Raw genomic sequence first — 21,812 nt, 5'->3', positions numbered from 1 at the left:
CTGGGCACCAGTATCTAGTAGCATATCAATTGACTTTTTCTATTTAAACAAATCTTTGTAGGCACTTTAATTAAGGAGCTAATATTATTGTTACCAGTCTCTGATCTTCTACTGCCCCCACGATGGCCCCTTGCATGGGGGGCTGGATCGGCTGAGACTCCTACTGTGGGGGGTTGGGGGGTGCCAAGGGCTCTGTCTTCTTCCCCTTCCCACCCTCAGTGTTTAATTCATAACCCTTGCAGGACTGTGGTAAGCAGTCTGTCAATTTGCTCTTTATTAAACTCTGCTGCCAGTAACTCTCTCTACATTTGTGCCTGTGGAGCTTTGGGTTTTTCATTTCTCACTTTCCCGGATTCGGGGGGGTCCAGCTGGGTCATCTTTCTCGGGGGCTACTGCCATGGCTTTGGCAGTTTTTATTGGTTTGGGAAGCTCTGGCTTCTGCAAGATAGGCAGAAGCTGTACCGACCGCCAGTTCAAATTTCTTACTGGGTGAATCACTAACTCTTATTGTAGTGCCAGGAGAGCTGAAGTGCATTCTGTCGGCGATCTCCGGCAAAACTTCCTCTACGTTGCTTCTGTCACTAATTCTTTATCTAAAGTATGCTTCTAGTTTTTTGCTTGAATGATTTCTGTCAAAGCTAGCTGATAAAGACAATGAATAGCTTCCTCTAAGTTAGCCTATGCTCCTGGGGGGGATGGGGGGGTGTTAAACTCTTCTTCCATGTTACCGTAACTTGTAGCAGCTGCTTGCATTGCAGCAGAAAACAGAGTAATATTTTGGTCTTGCCCAACTTGCTGACTTAACTGGATTTCAGGGTGGAGAACCAACTGTGGTGCCTCGGTGCAACTCACAGATACTGCTGAGGCTTTTCACTATACATTCAAACAAATTAGTCTATTATTGGCTTCCCTGGTTTTGCTTTATGTTGTTCTTGCAGTTCTCTGATTTCTGTGCAAGTAAAGGACCATGTCTCTGTCCAGAGATTTCCCCCTTGTGGCCCTGCATGGGTCATTACCACTGGGAAGGTTTGGGCTAACTCTCCTTTTAAATTCTCTTGGACTGTTGGGGCATAAGGAGGTGGGATTTCACGGGCTTCTGCTGCAAGCCTCACATACCCATTTTCTGGCTTGGTTTTTGCAATTTCACTATACAGACTTTCGCTCTCTGGGTCATCCCACAGCTCAGTTTTTGGAATTCTGCTATAAAGACACTGCTGAACTTTTTCAAGGGAAGGTTTAACTGGTCATGCCACTTGCACTTTCTGCTCAAGGGAGGCACTTGCCTGTGACTAGTATCTTTCTCTCTTGACGTTCTAGTATCTCTAGTCCATCCTAAGCTGTTCTGGCAGCCGCACACGTGACACTGCTAGAACCTTTTTCTTCTCTTAATTCACTTTCAATCTGGGTTACTTAACTCTCTAGGGATTGAATCATTTGATGGAGCTGAGTGGCTTCCTCTGCCTCCAGTCTCAGGCAGGTTGCCAGCAGCCAAGACAGACATCTCTTCTTCGGTTTACCTTTCTGCATGGCCATGAATGCAGCTTACTGACAGAGAACTGTGGCAGAATCACTCCAGGTGGGTTTCAATCTCTTTTTATCCCACCCTGGATTCTTAATACCTGTAACCTCTTCTATTAAAGCAATCAGTAGGGGCCACTTATGTTAATGATACTTTGTGATTATGTTCGTTAATTTTTATTGACTCTAAGCAGAATTTATAAATCAGCTACATCTACGGTTATATTTTTTAGTTCTGCTTCTTAAAGTTCATGCTGTCTCAAAAAACAAATATATAGTTTCCTGTCTGTCTAGAGAGAGAGATCTCTGGAAAATGCTTCATAAGCTACTTCAGATATCTCCAGAAACACAGATTTCTCTTGCTATAACTTCCTTCTGGTTTTGGCTATCACAGCCAGGTGATCTAACAACTCTTATTCATTAACTAGCAGAAGAGAAAGAATTCAACCTCATGCCATACAGAAATATGCAGGCAGGTATTAAGAAAACTGGCTGAGCCACAAGGCTAGTTTGACATACAGCAGATAGAAGTTCATACATTTGAAACATTCTGAGCCCGAGATGCAGCATGAGAACCCTTCTTTCTCCCAGCGCTAATGGCAGGGGCTTTAGCACATATGAAGTGCTAGTATGTAACTACAGCTGCAAGTTCAGGTAGTGACTGCTTGGTACATTTTTTTTGGAAAACAGGGATTCCCAGTGATGGCTGACAGACACCAGAATGTTGTGCCAGAAAACCGGTTCTATTTTCCTGCTCTACTCACAGAGATGCATTGTGAAATAAATAAGGTACAAACAAAATGGATATGACAAGGTCAATCCCAGCAGCGTATTTACAGTGACATCACTCACCTGGAACCATACATACAGTTCATGCAGTAAGAGAGCAAATGCAGCTCTTTCCAAGGATATGTTTATACAGTATTGCATTGTGCTGTGCTGAGATACTCAAGGTCATGGTGAAGAAGCTAGCTTAGGTATTGGAAACAGAGTAGCCACATTAGTGTGGCAGCCTGCCCAGGCCACTTAGACCTGCTTCCCAGGCTGAAGAAACCTACCCTGGGCAGAGCACCACACAGCTGCCAGGATCTGAGCTAACTTGGTTACCTCTGCACAGCACAACGTTTTGCTATGTAGACATAGCTTATGAGTCCATAGTCTCTCAGTCTTTCTGAGGTGTTGTGAGAAGTGTCTGGTTCAGTAACAACCTGACTATACACCAAAGACCCAACGGATGAACGAGGCTCTGAGGTTGCTTAATCCAGGTGATCAGGACAGCTTCTCGGCACAAGTTTGATTTAATGTCCATTTGCTCCCTCTGAAAGTATGCGTGAGGGCTCCGTATACTTTGCAGTCATTAGATAGAAGAGGGCAGGGGTGGGCACCAAAGCCAGTAAGGGTAAATCCTCCTCCAGCTTATCTAGCTTGGAAATTGAGATGATTCCATAGGCATGAAGTAACCAATGGCTAAAGAGAACAACAAGCCTTTTCTTCCTGAGCAGAAGATCCTTGAAAGACTGGGGAGGGGGGAGAAAAGAGTAAAAAAAAAAAAAAAAAAAAAAAAATTAGCCTTTTCCTGTTTAAATTATGCCCGATTCTCAAGCAGGTGAAGTGGGGCACCATGCATACCAAGGTGCTGCTTGAGGCCTGTTGAACTTGAGAGCTGCAATTTGACCCCTGATACCACTAAATCTGACCTCTTCCTAGTCTACTTGGGGAGTGTCATCAAGGACTGGCTTGTGCAAGTTTCCTATAGCTGGAACCAGATGCCAAAAATGAAAGTTTATTTGTATGCAGCATAAGCAGCGGGAAAAGTACAAGTGTATGCACACAAGTACACACCAACTCCAGATGACACTGTGGCAGAGGAAAGAGCTCTTTGGCCACACATGAACATATGCACTTACTTCATCTCATGCTTGGTTTCTCAGGTATCTACAGCTATAACATTGGGCATGTCCTGATGAGCAAGCACATACCTGCAGATGCATGTTTCCCACAGGACAAATAGCAGCCGCCTATATTTGACCCCGGTGGGATAGAGGAGGCTGGGAACAGCATCTGTGGTTTTATCTGTGGTCCTTGGGGCCTCCTAGGGCAGCACCAGTGCCCAACTGGCTGCTCACAGCCAGATCGTGCCTCTTGAATGGCCAGGAGCTAGTTTTGGTGGTACATGCTGCTGCTGTGTGCTGCACCACTTTTTTTAGCGGTATCCCAGTATCAAAAATGCCCACTGTGCTGCAATTTAGCAGTGTGGCAAATGGACACACATGTGCTGCAAACTGCACGTGTGCTTGTCAGGACACACCCACTGAGTTTTAAAGGACCAAGAAAAGCTATTTTTACCTACCTCAACTTCAGAAGCTGACATGTATACAGCCAGGGTGACCAACGATAACACCAATATAATATAAGGGAAAGCGTAATCTAGAAACAAACAGTGGACATATCAGGAGAAGGAACACACCCCCAGATTCAGTTCATTTCAGCAGGAAATAGTTACAGCCATGCCCATTCCTCTGAATCGCTGCAGCCCAACACAGAAGCAGCGGAAACGAGCTGAGCATGAGCTGTTTTGTTTTTGGTGGGTCAAAGTTCATCTTCTTGAAGGTCCAAATGTCTACAATGCTAGTGAAGAGCTGTTACCCACTGTATAGCAAACTGTTACAGTCTGGTCCTACACCCTGCTTTAAACTAGAAACATGGGTAGAAGAGACTCACAATGGCGGGGGGGAGGGGTAGTGCTGATACTGAGAAGTAGCACTCCCTCTTCCCCAGCTGTCACTCAAAGAACAGCTAACACCTTTAAGAAATTTCCTCCCTGTCGTCCTCCCTGCTATTCCCTGAACTGAGATCCCTATACCTGCAGAAAAGGGATGCAGTCATTATCACTAAGAATTCAATTTATTTCCACTCCATGTCCCCTTGCCAGACACTGGCTACACTGGAGTATTTCCTAGACTCTCAAACAGTCGCTGCTTCCCAAATGCCTCTATCACCATTTGCTAACTCTGGTATAGATTTTTTTTGGGGGGGAAATCTGGATAGAAAGAGCTGCAAAGAAGCCTGGCTCAGTAGTGTCATGATGGAAGGTCACTGCTTCTTCAGGATGGGTAGGAGGTTACCTGATCTGTTCAAACCTAAGTGCACATTTTAGACCAGTGGTTTTCAGCCTTTTTTCACTGGCGAAACCTTTAAAAAAAATAAAATAATCTAGTGGAGGTGCGGACCTCCTTGAATTGTAAATGTGGGTATTCACACACTTTTGATTGACCATAGTCATCTTTCTGGACCTGTGAGTCTGTGGACCCACAGGGGTCCACGAACCACAGGTTGAAAACCACTGTGTTAGAGAAAATGACTTCAAACAGAGATATTGGTTAGGCTGACTGTACATTTAACTCTACAGCTGATAACTGTCACCCTCTGCTAGCAGCAGCTACGGATAGAGCTGTTCGCTACACCTGCTTTTGGTCTAAGATAGGGGCTTCTTGGTTTCTGAGTGTTTATTCCCAAGAATGAGAGGCTGCATTTCTTCGTTGATTAAAATTAGGGCACTGTTGTCACCCACACAGTAGGAAAGGACACACTTTTTCTACTGTATTAAAAGTCCCCTGTTGGAGGTACATGCATTCTTAAGCGACACGCAACTTACAGAGGAGGCCTCCTCCAACAGCCTGAAGCACGGTTAGAATAGGGAAGAAGTACAGGGCTGCATAAATACTTTTAAATCTATCCGACTTTCCTAAGCCACACGCGATCTTCTTAACCAGAAGAGGTCGAAGCAGCATCATCAACACTAGGCAGAAGGCATAGTAGATAAACACTATGGTGTATCTGTAGAGGAAAATGCAACAGTTACTGTTTGCGTGACTTCTGGACTTCTACCTTAAGTGCCATGCTGTTTCCTGCTAGAAGTGGTCTCAGCTCTGAAGGGGTTGCAGTCAAAACACCCAAGTGATGGGAAAGGGGAGCAGTGGCTCAGAATACTGCCTTGACCTACCCCACTTCATGGAGCAGGACAGTGGGAGAAATACAAACAAAATACAGGTTTTGACTCCTACCCGCTAGACCACACCTACCTTTGGAGAGTGACAGCATGGGGGGACGTTACCAAAAGACTCCGCAGATGCATTGTTGTTTGTTAATGCTGCACCCTGAAGTTAAATTAATGCATTTTTTTGCATACACCACGCATCTTTCTTCCAAAAAATAGCAGCTGGAAATTAAAGTGTTTGTAAGCAATATGGTAAAAGCACTTTCTGCCATTTACTGAGCAAAGTGGAAGGAAAGCCTGCAAGGATCCATAGGAAGCAGCAGGATGAGCTGGCTCATCTTCTACCTGCTGATACTCAGCTACTTACTACAAGGAAAGGCTATTTCATTGTGCCTTTCAAAAACGAGGGGTATATCTGCCAGTCCTCTACCCCCCAAGCTCTCACACAGTAGGCAAGATGTTAGATACAGACATCTCTTGTTTGGAAGGATAGAGGCACACAAGATGCAAGATAAATAAGAAAGTGAATTCATAGTGCATTGGATATTCTGCAGCAACTGCCTACCTGCATCCTCTTGCCCTGGGTAAGTGAGAACTATCTTATCTCCTTTTTATTGGAAGCAACCTACCCTGCATCTATTGCACCATGAGAGCATACACACAGGCAGGCTGCAAAGCAGGTGATGTGCTGCGAGTTTACGTTCCAGCTTGCCTTACAGTAACAGGTTCATAATGACAAATTCCAGGACTACCAGTAACTCCCACTATGACTGTTTTGTCACCACTTGCATGGGAACAAGCAGAACTCTCCCACAACACAAGGCTGCAACAATGCACAGCTTCACTCCCAATAAAGCTGTGGTAATGGGACACTGTGGGCATTGGGCGGTTGGCAAGCTGCCGAGTGCTTTGGAGAAGCACAAGAGTGAACAGAGCAAATCACCAACTTCCAAAGGTTTTTTGGACAGCGCCTGGTTTGGCTCAAAGCCTCATGCATTCTGCACCTTTGCGGTGACTATTAAAGGGCAGTCATTAAAACAAGAATGAAACAGGACAGCAGGAGCTGCAATGCTGAGGAGAAACCTGATGCCATCTCCCAAGTGAAATCTGACTTAATTAACACTTCCGTTGTCATAAGAAGTTCTGTCTTTCTTCCCTTTGCTTGATTCAAGTGCCATGTTCTCGTTCACACTTGTGATTAGCTTTTAAATAAATCTCCATGCTGTAGGAATTGTCTGAATTCAAGTCAAATGACATGCATTTGGGAAGACACCCAAGTTGCCCTCATGCAAGGGAAATAGGAAACTAGTAAGTACATTTTGCCAACATAGTAACTGCAGTGGAGTGAACAGTTAAAATCATGAAGTATAGAGGATTCAACACCAAATTAAGGGGGAAAAAAAGTCTGAGTGGAACAGATTTTGTACTCACAGAGGATAGACTGCTTCATGAGTGCAGTGAATAGTATTAATGTAATCCGGGCTTGGGTTGTACAGCATCGTATACCAGTCTGACAGCATCACCACTTTGCAGGAGCGGATGCATAGGGAACCCACTGGGTCACTCACAAGCAGCGTAACTATAGCTGCAACACTGCATTCAAATAAGGCCGTGATGTGCTGGAACAATGCACTGGAACTGGAGGAAGGAAGGAAAAAGGTACTTCATGTCACTGTTACTACTAAAAAGAATGAAAATGCTGACTGAAAAATATTCCTTTCAATTTTGAACTTCTGCTGAGTTAAGGACAGGACAGGACAGGAAACCACCTTGCTGACCGCTTTAAAACTTTATACTGTAATGAGTGGACAGTAAAGAGTCCACACATTAAATCCACATAATCCATGATTCAGACAGCTTTACATGTGCAGTCAGATCGTGTTTGAATGTCTGAAACTAACCTTTGCACAGCTAGCAGTCTAGCAAATGACCGAGATCAAACTACCAGATGAGGTGTCTCCTCATAATGCACATCACAGATCTTATGTGCACAGTGATCTGGAGCCCGAAGGCTGCTTTTTTTTTTTTTTTATATACAGACTAACATGCATTGGTTTAGAAACAGGGCTTTCGAACAGTGTCATAATTTGCCATGCTTTCACCTACTGGGACAAGCAGTTAAACACCAATGTAACTAGCATCCATTTGCACTTGGACGCAAGTTATATCAGTGCCCAAAGGAAACAGAGGTTGCAGAGGCAGCTGCCAAGAGTAGGTGCTATCACAGTGCCCTGCTGCTAGGTAAGGAAGTCCAGAATAGGGCAGCCCTTTGCTCAGTGCAAACTAACATTCAACTAACCTGACCTACAGCAGTGTAGGGTTGCTCAGTCTGTCTGCTCCATATTTACATCAAGGCACGTTATACTGGTATTAACGTACTGCAGATGTGCTGTTTAAACTGAACTATTACTGAAAAATGAGTCTATGTGCTTGCAATAGGATTATCCTATTATTATTTTTTCATCATAATCATCATCATCATCAACAGTCGATCCTCCTGGATCATGGTGTATGCATGAGGGTCATCCAGACCTTTGATGCATGTGCCTGGGCAAGAATTTTTGGAGGAGTGGAGGCTGCCCAGACCTGCCAGGCCACCGAGACAGTAGGCGGCCTGGGCTCGAAGCAAAGACCAAACTGAGTCCCGATGGGAATCGAACCCAAGTGTCCCGTGCAGTAGACAAGGATTCCATCTCTGAACCACAAGTTACTACTACCACCACCACCACCACCCAAGTTCCTACAAGACAGACATCTGCACATGAAGAAATCCCGGCGCCCAGTTTCACTCATTCGTTATTATAAACCGGCGTCTTTCCATTTGTTATACTCAGTTACAACTTCTCACATCTGATTACAGACCAAACATTTTAAGTCTAACACACAAAACAATTTCCTGCCATGTTGCATGGATGCATGTTCAAACAGATCTCTTCTGACAGGCTGACAGTCTGCAGAACGAAAGGCTTTACTCATTTTCACTCACCGAAGGTTTTTAGAGAAGCCACAGGAAAAGTACCAGGTTGGTACAGCATGAAACAATCACAGCACGCAGCACAGCTGCTAAACCAGTTGGCTATAAAACACGGCGTGGCCATGGGCTTAGCAGCGTGTACAGCCAAGGACTTGAGCCAAATTCAGACTCCCACCCGGGCGCCCATCGGAGAACCGTGCGCAAACAGCTCCTCACCTCTTCTTCCCCGAATACCACTCGATGAAGAACCAGTGCAGCACCAGGGGCAGCATGGCCATGAAGCCCAGGTACAGCCAGTCGTAGCGGTCTGGGGACTCTGTGCATGGCCGGCAGATTTTGTGGTCATCCGTCTTCTGTCCCCTGGGACACACCTGTAAGAGCAACCCCCACCCAGGGCTGCAGTGACAGTCTGCAGTGCAGTGCGGCCTTCACCATTACTGAGACCCAGCTGAAGGGGTGGCCTGGACTCGAAGCAAGCCCCGACACCGCTGCACCGAGTCTCGGGAGCCGCCTGTCCACCCCCCACCCCCCGCCGGCGCTGCTCTCGGCGGGGTCGGCCCCTGCACCCACTTGATCCCGGCTCCCCTCGAACGCAGCTCGCCGGGGCCCAGCAGGGATCCGCCTCCCCGAGACCAGGCTGGGGGGCAGGCACCACCCAGTGCCAGAGCGCGGGAGAAAGAGTGGGACGGCACTCACCCCGCAGTCGCCGTACACCTCGGTGGAGCCGTTGGCGGCCAGCACGGCCCTCCCGCAGTACAGGCCCAGGCAGGCGGGCTGCACCGCCACAGCCTGCATGGCAGCAGATCCCGGTGGCCCCAGGGTCTTCGTCACCTGCTGAGTTCGTCACTTCCGTCGCGGCGGAGTGGAGGAGAGGTTCCGGCCGGAGGCGGGGGGGGGGGGGGCGAGTGCTCCACCCAATAGGGACATTGTCTGCCCGGCTTCCGCCCCCCCCCCATAGGCCGACGCTTCCTTTCCAGTGGCCAGTGGTGAAGCGAGACCAACCTGCTCCTTCTATTGGCGGGGCCGCTCTAAGCCCCGCCCCTCCCCTCCCTCATAGGCCGGCTCTCCCCTTCCGTTGTCCAATGGTGGAGTGTCCCGCCCCTCCCTCTCTCATAGGCCGGAGCTCCGCTCCCGCTCCCCTCCCATTGCCCAATGGCGGAGCGAAGCATGCCCAACTCCGGCGGGGCCGCTCTAAGCCCCGCCCCTCCCTCTCCCTTGTCCGCCACAGGCCGAGGTTTACCCAATGGCGGAGCGAGGCCGGTTGAAGCCCCGCCCCTCCCCTCCCTCATAGGCCGGCGCTCCCCTCCCATGGCCCAATGGGCCGAGGCCTGCCCAGCTCTTCCCCTTCTATTGGCAGGGCGGCTCTCAGCCCCTCCCCTTCCTCCCCTCTGCTGCCCCATAGGCCGGCGCGCCCCTCCCCACGCCCACTAGCGTGGCGATGCGCCCAGGCCCCGCCCCGTAGTTGGTCGGTGAGGCGATGGCGGGGCTGGAGCTGCCGCCTCACGCCGCGGCGCTGCCGGTGCTGCGGGCCGTGGAGATGCACACGGGCGGGGAGCCGCTGCGGGTGGTGCCGGCGGGGCTGGGCCCGGGCCCCGAGGGCGCGACGCTGCTGGAGCGGCGGCGCCACGCGGCGGCCGAGCTGGACCACGCCCGGCGGCTGCTGCTGCTCGAGCCCCGCGGCCACCGCGGCATGTATGGCGCGGCGCTGGTGGGGCGGAGCGAGCTGCCCGGCGCGCACCTGGCCGCGCTCTTCTTGCACGGCGCCGGCTACAGCGCCATGTGCGGCCACGCCGTGCTCGCCCTCGGCCGCCTGGCGCTCGACTACGGGCTGGGCCCCGCGCCGTGCCGCCCCGAGACCCGCGTCGTCATCCACTGCCCCTGCGGGCCCGTCACCGCCTTCGTGCCCTGGGACGGGCAGCGCAGCCGCAACCCGGTGCGCTTCCACAGCGTGCCCGCCTTCGCCGCCGCCGCCGGTACCGCCCCCGCGATCGGGCCCTTGCCCCCTCCCAGGGTTGGGCCCCCTTACCTCTCTCCCCAGCAGCCCCCAGATCCCTGGGCCTGCCCTGGGGGCCCTGGGTAGGGGGAGGCCGGACCTTGCGGCCCGAGGCTGCAGCCCGCGGGCCTTGCCCTTTTCTGCCCGGTCACAGCTTGGGTCAGGAAGGGACGTTGCTCCCTCCGTGGTCGGACCGGTCTGTGCGGGAGGGTTTTGTTTTCCCCTGGTGGGGATCTGGCCTCTCTCTAGCATGTGCTGTGGGTTGACGAAATGCCTCGTCCTGGCAGGCGCTGACAGCCTGGTCCCCTGCTTTACGCATGGCAGGTTGGGGTGTTCTCGGTGTCTCTGAGTGATGTGCTGCGCGGGGGTGCGGCAGGGTTGATCGTGCACCTGTAGGTTAGACAAGGACTCGGATGGGATGGCTCAGAGAGGGATGATCCTGTTTCGGGTACAGGGTGAACTAGATGTGACCTCCAGAGGTCCCTTCCAGCCTGACTTTGTTTTGGGGTGGGGAGGGTCTCACTGGCTGTTTGGAGCTGCAGGTGAGTTCGGGAGCTTGCACATGCCCGGAGTACTCCAGAAAACAGGGAGATAGGCGCTATGTATCCTCCGTTAAAGGGCAGAAAGAAGCAGGCATGAGTTAGCCAGACTCAGCTGGCCCTGGCTGGGGGGGACCTGGCATTTTAACAAAGTCTGTACCGACTCTTGACTCTCCACAGAAAAACTGGGCTAAGTGTGGACCCAGCAGATGAAATCCATGACCAGGTCAGGAGGAGGAAGAAGCCCGCTCTGTTGGGCTCTCTGCAAATGAAGGCCTAATGTTTCCGAGACCTCTGGCTCAGCTGCAAAGAGCAGAGCTCGGGATAGAGTAGAGGCCACAGGATGTGATCCCATCCCCTGTAGCGTGCTCGTTATTGCATAACCCTGCTCGGCTTCCGTAAGTAACACTCGGGGTCTTCGGTCTAACAGTTGCCCACGTCCTGCTCTTGGGCCTCCCTCCACGCACTAGCCTCTTGGCTGATTGGCTTCCTGCACCTCTTCCATCCCAAGACACTTGTCTGTCTGCTTGGCCAGTTAATCAGCTGCATGTCTCCCTCCTGCTCTTCCTAATTTAGATTTTACCAGTTTCTCTCTCTCATACTGGGATTTCCAGTATTGTCTTGATTCCCATATAGCCTTGTGCTCCGTTCTTCTGTGTTAGAACCTGCCTTTCCATCTTAGTTCAGAGTAAAGCTGGCGGGATCATTTAATCAACTTACAGCTGCATTTGTGTTAGGTTCCACTGTATTTATAGATGTTGGGGGCTGGACGGGCAACCTTTCAAGATCATTGGGTAAATCTGATCACTTGCCCTGTTTTAATGAGCACAAGGGAAAAAATCTGATTCTTCTTGCCTGAAGAGAATGACTTGCCTAACAGTCTAAGTGCAGCTCCTCAAAATACCGTCCTTGAACTTGGAGAAAATTGTGTCCTCATTTAGGACCAAACCAAATGTCTGTTTAAAATCCAGGAGTTTTTCGGTTGACTAATGGAACTTGGATCAGGCCCTTAAAGACTTGCTACTTGTTTGCTGTCTTCTGTGTTTATATGTAAAGTCGTCTTCCCTATCGCTGTGCTAACAGTTGCACTAAAATCAATGGGATTGCACTGGGTGCAGACTAGGGAAGAATTTGGCTCCACATGTTAAGAATATAGGGGAATGTTCTCTGTGCTCGTGTGTGTATATTGTTTTCCCCGTATCTCTGCATAGACCTGACAGTCGATGTCCCTGGCTACGGGAAGGTGGTGCTTGACATTGGGTATGGTGGAGCTTTCTATGCCTTTCTCAGTGCGGAGAAGTTAGGCCTAGATGTTTGCTCTTCAAGTGTGAGAGATCTCGTGGATGCAGCAACTGCAGTCACAGAAGCAGTAAAGAAGCAGGTACGGTCGCATGCCCTCATACCCTGAAATCTTCTCTAGCCACGTGCTTCTTTCTGCTGGGGAGAGTGGTTTCTCTTGGAGTCTGTTAACAGAGTTGTCACATTTCCTGTATAATGTGGTGAGAAATAGCAGAACAATCTTTCTCAGACCTTTGTGGTTTCCGTAAGGTCGTCATCTCATAATCCAGTTACCATTAAGCCCTTTGTATTGGTACAGCAGTGGTTCTGCAGCACCTTATGGTGCTCTGAGATCCTTTGTAAGGGTGCCATGGAATGTCAATCAATATTATCGTTGTTAGGTGGGTAATCCCCTGCACATGATTCGCACGATAAACCCAAAAGATTTCACCTAGGAATCCAGTCTCCCAGCTGTTCTGACCCACTGTGGCCTGTCTGCTCCCCTTTTACTTTGCCTAAGACACGTCATGGGTCTGCACCCTGTGTCAGAGCTTGACTTGACAGCTCTGGAGTTGCTTGCTATATTCAGTCCTGTTCCTAGTCTATTCTACCCCCGTATTGCCTCCTGAGTGTTTGAGATTATGGAGCAGTATGTCACAGCTACACATTAGTTTAAAATTGTTGGGTTTATTTATTTGAAATGTGCCCATGGCTGTAGCATGCCATGGCAAAATGTACCCACTAGACTCTTGGTATTCTATGTCCATTGTGTTGTATAGACATATACACCCCCAGCCAACAGTAACATGCTGGTGGGTTTTAGTCAAATGAATGATAGACCAGAAAGATGCCTCTTCACTAAAGCGATAGAATTAGTCAAGTCTAGCCCAGTCCCAAGTAGGGGGTGCACCGATAAATGGTTTTCTGGCCAATACCCAATATTAACCAGCCATGTTGGCCGATACTGATCCAGTAATTGATGTCCAAGCTGCCAGGCTGCATAGCAGCTCCCTGCCAGTAAGTCTGTGTGGGGGGAGGGACATAGGGAAAGGAAGGGGCATGGCAGGGGAGATTGAGACACCCCCCCCCCCTCCCCCCACAGCGAGGGAGGGAGTGGGGCTGGGGCAGGTGTTGCCCAGCTAGGGATGTGACCCTGCCAGGAATGGGACAGAGCTGCAGGTGGCTCGTCCATGGGGAGTGGGGAGGCAGCTCCCTGCCGCTGCACGTACCCCCAGGAGAGGCATGGGGGGCATGTGCCCCCGAGATTTGTGTGTGGGGCAAGGGTGGGCTGTGGGCTCAGGGCTAGCTGCTGTGCTGGCCTCTTCCCAGCGGGGGGGCTGTGGTGGGGCTGTGCTCGGGGCAGGCGGTAGCACTGGGAGGGGTGGCTACAGGGAATTGTGGGGTGTCTGTAGCCACCCCTCCCAGCACCACCCACCCGGCCCCTGCCCAGTCTGAGCATAGCCCTGACCCAGCACCCCCACCGGGAAAAGGCTGGCACAGCCCCTGGCCCTGAGTGTGCAGTGGCATCAGCCCATGCACAAATATGGGGGGGGTGGAGGGAACATGCCCCCCATGTCTCCCCAAGGTGCGCATGCACTGGCCGGGAACCATCCCAGCCCCCTGCACCCCCTGGAAGAGCCACCCTTGCCTCTGTCCCACTCCCAGCCGGGCTGCATTCACCACCGTGGCTGGGCGGCACCTGCCCCTGCCCCTCTCCGTCCCTCGCCATGGGGTCCTCAATCTGCACCCGCCCCCTACAGACTTACCAGCCGGCTCTCCAAGCTGCTGGGTTGCGTTGCTGGCAACATGCGTGCTGCATCTGCACATATGCACGCAGCACTTAACGGTGGCATTATTGGCTACACTGGCCAAAAGAAGCTGATTGCCAGTAATGTTGATTTTCCTTTTATCGGTGGTGATCTGATATGGGACCAATATATCAGTGCACCTCTGGTTGCAAGGATTCTGAGGGTTTGTGTTTGCAGGTGAAATTTTGCAAATCTACAATTTTTAGACTTAAAAGAACCTGAACTAAGGAACTTGGTTTCATCGTTATTAAGGAAGCCATTAGCATTCTTGGGGAACCAAAAAGTATGCCTAGGTCTCCTTTAGAAAGCTGTTCAAACTGTAGCATTAGGGTAACATCTCTGTCTACATCTGTCACCTTGGGGAAGTCTTATTGCAGGTTGGTGAAAAGATTTGCTTGGAGCATTAGTTTATTAATGTACTCTGCATGGTGTTTCCTAGTTCAAACCTCATCACCCTGATAGTGAAGACCTTGCATTCATTTATGGCACCATCTTAACGGACGGAAAAGATGCATTCAGTGATGAGCCAACCACCAACATCTGTGTGTTTGGAGATGCACAGGTATGAAGACATGCTACTTGAACCGCACTAGGAAATGACTTCCTGTGCTGTGTGTATCCACAGGGTACCTGGCACATAAAGCTTCTGCTGCCTCTTGTGCTGCTCAGAATGCATAACCTCAGTTTTAACTTTCAAAAGATATTGGAGTCGTTCTTTCTTAAAACAGTGGAACCCAGACGATTCATACCCAGGTGGTTCACAACCTGCTTCGTTCTCAGCATGTTCCTGAATTAAGGACAAGCTGCTCAACTCTTTACTGCAGCTTTTACTTCCAAGCTTTTACTTCCAGCTGTCCCATGGAGTTGATTGGAGAGGCAGTGTCCTTTGAAATAACCCCCAGTGAGCAGTTGGAATACCTGGGAGGCTCTGCATAGCTATTTACTTTGGTTTTACAGGTACTTTAAAGCTGGCTTGCAAACCCTCATTTTCATAAGGGCTACAGAATCTAACCTTTCAAACTGCCTGGGCTGTGCTGTGGAGTACATGTTTTTAGTACCGTGAGAGTAAAAAAGCTGCTGCAGATTTTAGATGTGTTTTTGCCCAGGACTAAACATATGCTTAGTTGGTGAGATATTCCCTCAGTTGTCACAGGACAGTGATCTGCGGAATAGCAGTTGCATGTACCAGCAAATTCTTTTGCTATAGGAGCTGAAGTAAGTGGCAAGCCTGAATGCAGCGTAGTTTTAATGCTCTAGATCAGCTGTTCTCACACGTTTGCACCTCACGTCCTACCAACCATTTTGTCAAAAAACCCTGGTCCCACTATGATAAAAACAAAAAAACCCGTTTTCCAAGAAGTGTATTTTTACGTTTACATGCATTTTAGGCCCCCTACCTTGCTCAGAAATGCCACTTGTTTTGGAAAAGTCAACCACAAAGGTCATGTAGGTAGGAGAAACACTGCTTTAAATAACACCTGGAAGTATTGAATTAACTTGGTTCTTTCACTCCCATCAGAATCTACTGAATTTCTTTGGTATTTTTTGTCCCCTGACAAAGCCATGGACTAGAAAAGTACTGCCCAATTGTCTGCATTTATATGGGATGGAGCTGGGGCGGGGTGGGAGGCTGGCATTTGTCTTTTCTTGAAAGACTGAAAGAACACAGCTATATTTCTTCTTTTCTGCTTAGGTTGACAGGAGTCCCACAGGCTCTGGCGTGACTGCACGCATTGCCTTGCAGTACCACAAGCGACTCATCAAGCTGGGCCAGACCAGAACCTTTAGGAGCAGCACAACCGGTTCCTTGTTCACGGGGAAAGCCGTGGAGGCAAGCAATGAACTCCTCTTGTCTGCTTCTCTTGCAGATTTGGTGCTTGTCCAAGTAACAAGCTAACAGCATCAGCTTGCAGTGGGCATAGTGCAGCTGTCTCTGAACAGCTGTTCCAGGGTAGTTGCTTCCAATCTGTAGTATTCCTCCTCTTTCAGCCTTGGGCCAGTTCTGAACAGAGGTTTGACAGATTGGGTGTTGGTGAGGAGCACAGTGTTAAGTGTGAATGCAAATTAAAGTTCAATAGGAAGTGTGCTTTTCTACACAGCACTTAGTTAACTTGTGGAAGTTGTTGCCACAGGAGGTTGTAAAGGGAGACAGTATAGCCAGGTTCAAAAAGGGATTGGATACACTCATGGAGGCAGGTGTGCCGAGAGCTATTGAATAGGATGGCCAGGGTTGCATCCTCTGACATCCCTAAACCAGTGATGGTTGATGCCAGAGGGGTGGATTACTCAAGACCTGTACGGTACATATACTCTTCCTGTAAAGCATCTGCAACGGCCACCTTTGGAGATTGGATACTGGGTTAGATGGACCATTGGTTTGACCTAGTACTGCACTTCTTAAGTTCTTTATTGACTGTGAGGAAGAAGGAATGATATTAGGAGACCTAGGGTAATTGGGAACATCAGCAGAAAATAAAATGAAATTTTAAACGACAGGATAAAGCAGTCTTGGATGTCTTGGGAAATGTCACCTGGAGAAGAGATTCAGTGAAAGCTGCTAAAGAAGTGACCCTGCTGAAAGAGACATGGGGCTGCCAGCATTAGTTTAGTATATGCAGTGAAATGCAAGGAAAAAAGAAGGTGGGGCAGCTTTTCACTTTGTAGATTATAAACTAAGAGATATGTAACATAAGCTTTTCTGAACCTGATCTCATTTCATCAGAAAAAAGCCGTGTGATTTAGCACACATTGGGCCAAAGACCCAAAGACTTCTGAGTAGGAGTAACAATCCTCTAGTATGGCTTTAATATGAGGAGAGCTGGAACCTTTCTAGGCACCTGTGGGCACCAACTGGTCAGAGAAAGATGTCCAAACTGGAAGGAGTTGAGTGAAGAGCACCAGCAGCATGGTCTGTCATGGGATTCATTTACAAAGGAGGGTTGTCACTCGCTGAACTCAGGGAACACCTGAAAGGCTGCCGACGCAAGGTAGACCTCATAAAGAGGAAGAGCAGGTACTGGAGAGAGGGAAAGGTTTGAACAACTCTGAGTCTTCTCCAAAAAGCTACTTGACCCGGAAAGGGCAAGAGTCCAGTAGCTGGACTTGCTGGAGATAATTCCAGTTCTATTCAAAGTGCAAAATGATTGAGTTGATATTAATCAGCTAGCAAATGCCATGTCTGAGCATAGTTCTGCTCTGAGCGCACTAGTGGTAGCTGGCCGTCCTGCAGCTCCAACCAGAAGTCCTTGTGGAAGCTCCTGCTTTTCAGTGCTATATACAGCAGCAGTGCACTTCCTGCCCCTTTCCCTGCGAACAGGCTGTGAGGCTGTCTTATACCAAATAGAAGCTTTTGCCAGGGTGTGGCTGATTTACAGACCCAGGGTGGATTAATAGGGCCTGGAAATAGGGAAAGGAAGGGAGCTTGTTGGTTTTGGTCCTGGGGGTCTGTATGTCTAATTGAGGTAACAAGCAAGTGGATAGGACACCTCCCCCCACAAATGCCCTTTCCTATGTTTCTACCCTGAGAGCACTTTCCTCAACATACCCAGATGCCTAAAGCAGGCAAGGGAAAGAGCTACTTCAGCATAGGAGGAAAGTCATCTGGACCCAATGGGCAGGATATAAACCGAGTGGGCCCCTTGCTTCAGTGAAGTTGCCCTGTGTAGCAATAGATTTGCTTATCATCAGACATAGGGTCTTGGTGCAAATGGAGAGCTGATCTGGTATCCGTGCCTGACATTGCAGTGCAAAGGCTTTTGTTTACTTGTAGTTGTAACTGGGCCGGGTTGAAGGTTGCCAGTGCAGTGTTATCCTTGGTAATGAGGTGGTTTCTGTCCTGACTGTATAGTGAGACTGTTTAACTCTGGAAAATACCTGTATGCTAACTAAACTTAAAGCTAAACTTCTTTTGTTCTCAGGAAGCAAAGTGTGGTGACTACACTGCTGTCATAGTAGAAGTCTCGGGAGAAGCCTTTTATACGGGAACAGCAATCTACACTGCGGAAGAGGAAGACCCTCTGAAATATGGATTTCTCATAAAGTGACCTTCTTAGCCCTAATGCAGTAGAAAGCATTTAAAGAAGAGATCAAAAACATGGTCTCTCTTCTGCGGGGGAAGGAGATCTCACAATATTTACCCAACCTTATAGTCTGAATAGCTTGCTGCATCTCTGGAGAGTTGAAAAATAAATTGATTTAAATATCCTAGAGTAGAGCTAGAAGACTTTAGTGGTATAATGATTGCTATTCACTATAGAAGAACATGGCCTGTAATCTCTTTGCATAGCACGAACATAGATAATGCAAGTCTATTTGAAACTGCATTTATTGTGCTTTGTAGGTTTGTTTGTTTTTGTCCATGTAGCGCTAGACTAGTAAAGAAAGCAGGGTTTAAAGGAGCTTTTTTAAAAATGTTATGCGCCTTTCCTAAAAACATAATGTACTTAGCCTCGTTATCTCAGTGCAGAAATTCTATTAAATTTGTGTTTCTACCTCCTATTTCTCCTCTTGACTCAGTTTTTGTGACATGCCTTCAGTCCCCAGCAACTGGTTCCAGTACTTGGTTTGGATGGTTTATTTTTCATTGACCTTCTCAACTCTGACCATGGCACCATTTTTTTTCTGAAGTCTCGAGTTCCCAGTTCATGTTCAGATCTGTCCACAAGTTTTCCTGCTAGCATTATGTATCGCCTCTCTTTTCAGTGCTTCCATTGATTTTTCTATCTCCAAGTGTATCATAGACTCATAGTTTCATAGTTTCTAGGGTCGGAAGGGACCTGAGCAGATCATCTAGTCCGACCCCCTGCCATGGCAGGAAAGAGTACTGGGGTCAGACAACCCCAGCAAGGTGTTCATCGAACCTCCTCTTAAACACCCCCAGGGTAGGAGCCTGCACCACTTCTCTTGGAAGTTGGTTCCAGACCCTAGCCGCCCTGACCATGAAGTAGCGCCTCCTGATGTCTAGCCTAAACCTACCCTCTGCCAGCTTGTGACCGTTATTCCTGGTCACTCCTGGCGGTGCTCGGGGGAACAGGGATTCCCCCAATGCCTGCTGATCCCCCCTGACTAGTTTATAACAGGCCACGAGATCCTCCCTCAGCCTTCTCTTGTGGAGGCTGAACAGATTCAGGTCCCGCAGCCTGTCCTCATAGGGCCTGCCCTGCCGTCCCCTGATCATGCGAGTGGCCTCCTCTGGACCCTCTCCATGTTGTCGACATCCCTCTCGAAGTGCGGCGCCCAGAACTGGACGCAGTACTCCAGCTGTGGCCTGACCAGTGCTGCAGAGAGGGGGAGGATCACCACCCTGGACCTGCTCGAGATGCATCTGTGGATGCATGACAAGGTGCGGTTGGCCTTCCTGACTGCCTCCCCACACTGCCGGCCCATGTTCATCTTGGAGTCAATTATGACTCCAAGGTCCTTTTCCGCCTCCATGCTGACAAGAGGGGAGTTCCCCAGCCTGTAGGTATGGTGCCGGTTTTTCCTCCTGAGGTGCATCACCTTGCACTTCTCAGTGTTGAATCCCATCCTATTCTCATCCGCCCACCCTTGTAACCTCTCTAGGTCTGATCGTAGCCTGTTGCTTCCTTCTAGCGTGCCCACGTCCCCCCACATCTTAGTGTCATCAGCAAATTTGAACAGGGTGCTTTTTACCCCCTCGTCCAAATCACTGAGGAAGATGTTGAACAGCGTGGGCCCGAGGACCGAGCCCTGGGGGCCCCCACTGCCCATGTCCTTCCAGGTTGAGAAGGACCCATCCGCTACTACCCTCTGGGTGCAGCCGTCCAGCCAGTTGGTGACCCATTTGACTCTGTGGGTGTCAACACCATAGTCCCCCAGTTTCTTAATGAGAACGGGGTGAGAGATGGTGTCAAAAGCCTTCCGGAAATCTAGGAAGACTATTTCCACTGCTACCCCTGCATCTAATGATCTGGTGATCTGATTGTAAAAGGCCACCAGGTTGGTCTGACAGGACCTCCCACTGATGAACCCGTGCTGGTTGCCCCTAAGCATGCAGTGCCCTGCTGGCCCCTCCTGGATGTGTGGCAGAATAATTTTCTCAAACAGCTTGCCTAGGATCGAGGTAAGACTAACTGGCCTATAGTTTTCCGGGTCCTCCTTCCTCCCTTTTTTGAAGATGGGGACCATGTTGGCCCTCTTCCAGTCCTCCAGCACCTCTCCTGTGCACCATGAGTGCTCATAAAGCCGTGCCAGGGGACTTGCAATGACCTTGACCAATTCCTTTAGAACTCTAGGGTGGAGACCATCCGGGCCGGCTGACTTGAACACGTCCAGCCCCTTCAGAAGCTCCCTAACTAAATCCTTGCTAACCCGTGGCCCAGGTGTGCCTCCCCCGGGGCCCGAGGGGGGCCCAGCAGGGAGGTGGCTGTTCTGGTCCCTACTTAGGAAGACGGAGGCAAAGAAATCGTTAAACATGTTAGCTTCGCCGTCTGGTGTGATGACCAAATTTCCCAATGCATCCTGCAAGGGCTCCACATTACCCAGAACCTTCTTTTTACCCCCTATGTATTTAAAAAAGGACTTCTCATTGTCCTTAATCTGGGAAGCTAGTCCCAGTTCCATCTCTGCCTTGGCCTTCCTAACTACCCCCCTACATCCCCGAGCAACTGCAGAATAGTCCTCCCTGGTGATAACCCCTTCTTTCCATTGGGTGTAAGCCTCCTTTTTAGCAAGGAGACATTCCCGGATGCTTCTGGTGAGCCATGGAGGCTTGTGTGCTCTCCTGCTCCCTTTGATCTTCGTTGGGATTACCTTCCTTTGGGCTTGGAGGATCGTCTCCTTAAGGAGCGACCACTCTCCTTGGACACCTGGCTCCCCTCCCCCCAGGGACCTCAGTGCTTCTCCAACTATCCTCCTTAGCTCGCTGAAGTTTGCCCTCCTAAAACCTAGGGCCACTGCCTTACTGCAGGCCTTTGCCACCTTGCGCTGGATGGTGAATTCCAGCAGGCGATGATTGCTGTCGCCCAGGTGGTCGAGCACCCGCAGCCCCCTCACCAGGTTGTCACCCGTGGCCAGCACTAGGTCCAACAAGGCGTCTCCCCTGGTGGGGCCGTGCACCTCCTGGGTTCGATGGAGGTCCTGCACTCTGGCCAAGAACCGACGTGAATGTTCAGACCTGGCTGACTGCTCCTCCCAGCAGATGTCCGGGAAGTTCAGGTCCCCCATAACTACCACATTCTTAGCCTTTGCTACCTCTGTGAGCTGACCCAAGAATTCCTGGTCAAACTCTTCTCCCTGGTTGGGAGGTCTGTAGTAGACTCCCACCATTAAGTCTCTTTCCCCTCGACTGCCTTGTACCCTAACCCAAAGCACTTCAGAGTGCCCCTCCCCTGACTCCTTGCTAATTGACGAGGATGTGTATTCCTCCTTAATATAGAGTGCCACGCCCCCACCCCTCTTTCCTATCCTGTCCCTCCCGTACAGCCTATAGCCCTTGACATTCACCGCCCAATCATGCATTGAGTCCCACCACGTTTCTGTGATCCCCACTATGTCCGGGCTGGTGTTAAGATCCTTGTCCTTGTCCTCACCCAGTAGACCCCGCTACTCCCTACCTGATTACTACTACTACTATTTACCATGTCTCCACTTTTTGGCTATGGATCTATTAAACTGCTCCTGCACCTGAAGGAAGTTAATTGTTATTCTTTTCATTCCATACTTCCTTCAGCATCTTGTTCTTCCA

At 49.6% G+C, this 21,812-nt stretch overlaps 2 protein-coding genes across 2 annotated transcripts; one reads left to right on the top strand and one right to left on the bottom strand.

Moving 5' to 3' along the window:
* Nucleotides 1-2,242: 2,242 nt before the first annotated feature.
* Nucleotides 2,243-9,405, bottom strand: JKAMP (JNK1/MAPK8 associated membrane protein). The gene is made up of 6 exons (XM_090034299.1): nucleotides 9,186-9,405; nucleotides 8,706-8,860; nucleotides 6,947-7,153; nucleotides 5,174-5,355; nucleotides 3,869-3,945; nucleotides 2,243-3,035 (listed from the first exon to the last, which is right to left on the bottom strand). Exons 1-6 carry the CDS (start codon nucleotides 9,282-9,284, stop codon nucleotides 2,817-2,819), a joined length of 939 nt encoding a protein of 312 aa, XP_089890425.1. The 5' UTR covers nucleotides 9,285-9,405; the 3' UTR covers nucleotides 2,243-2,816.
* A 499-nt stretch (nucleotides 9,406-9,904) lies between these two features.
* On the top strand, nucleotides 9,905-18,604 carry L3HYPDH (trans-L-3-hydroxyproline dehydratase). Its single transcript, XM_090034298.1, has 5 exons — nucleotides 9,905-10,462; nucleotides 12,233-12,402; nucleotides 14,547-14,669; nucleotides 15,801-15,938; nucleotides 18,025-18,604. Exons 1-5 carry the CDS (start codon nucleotides 9,967-9,969, stop codon nucleotides 18,148-18,150), a joined length of 1,053 nt encoding a protein of 350 aa, XP_089890424.1. The 5' UTR covers nucleotides 9,905-9,966; the 3' UTR covers nucleotides 18,151-18,604.
* The last annotated feature ends 3,208 nt before the right edge of the window (nucleotides 18,605-21,812 follow it).

Source organism: Crocodylus siamensis, chromosome 2, assembly GCF_052110815.1.
Source record: "Crocodylus siamensis isolate JL-2025a chromosome 2, ASM5211081v1, whole genome shotgun sequence".
Classification (NCBI taxonomy): Eukaryota; Metazoa; Chordata; order Crocodylia; family Crocodylidae; genus Crocodylus; species Crocodylus siamensis.
The sequence above is the reverse complement of the archived record's forward strand: the minus strand, read 5'-3'. Positions and strand labels throughout refer to the sequence as shown.

Excerpts from the sequence above, each read along its gene's own strand:
- JKAMP (XM_090034299.1), bottom strand. The coding sequence starts at position 9,284 with ATGCAGGCTGTGGCGGTGCAGCCCGCCTGCCTGGGCCTGTACTGCGGG. Across the intron at positions 8,861-9,185 it reads AGGTGTACGGCGACTGCGGG|GTGTGTCCCAGGGGACAGAA; the intron begins GTGAGTGCCGTC and ends TTGCTCTTACAG. Across the intron at positions 3,036-3,868 it reads TGTCAGCTTCTGAAGTTGAG|TCTTTCAAGGATCTTCTGCT; the intron begins GTAGGTAAAAAT and ends CCCCCTCCCCAG.
- L3HYPDH (XM_090034298.1), top strand. The coding sequence starts at position 9,967 with ATGGCGGGGCTGGAGCTGCCGCCTCACGCCGCGGCGCTGCCGGTGCTG. Across the intron at positions 12,403-14,546 it reads CAGAAGCAGTAAAGAAGCAG|TTCAAACCTCATCACCCTGA; the intron begins GTACGGTCGCAT and ends GGTGTTTCCTAG. Across the intron at positions 14,670-15,800 it reads GTGTGTTTGGAGATGCACAG|GTTGACAGGAGTCCCACAGG; the intron begins GTATGAAGACAT and ends TTTTCTGCTTAG.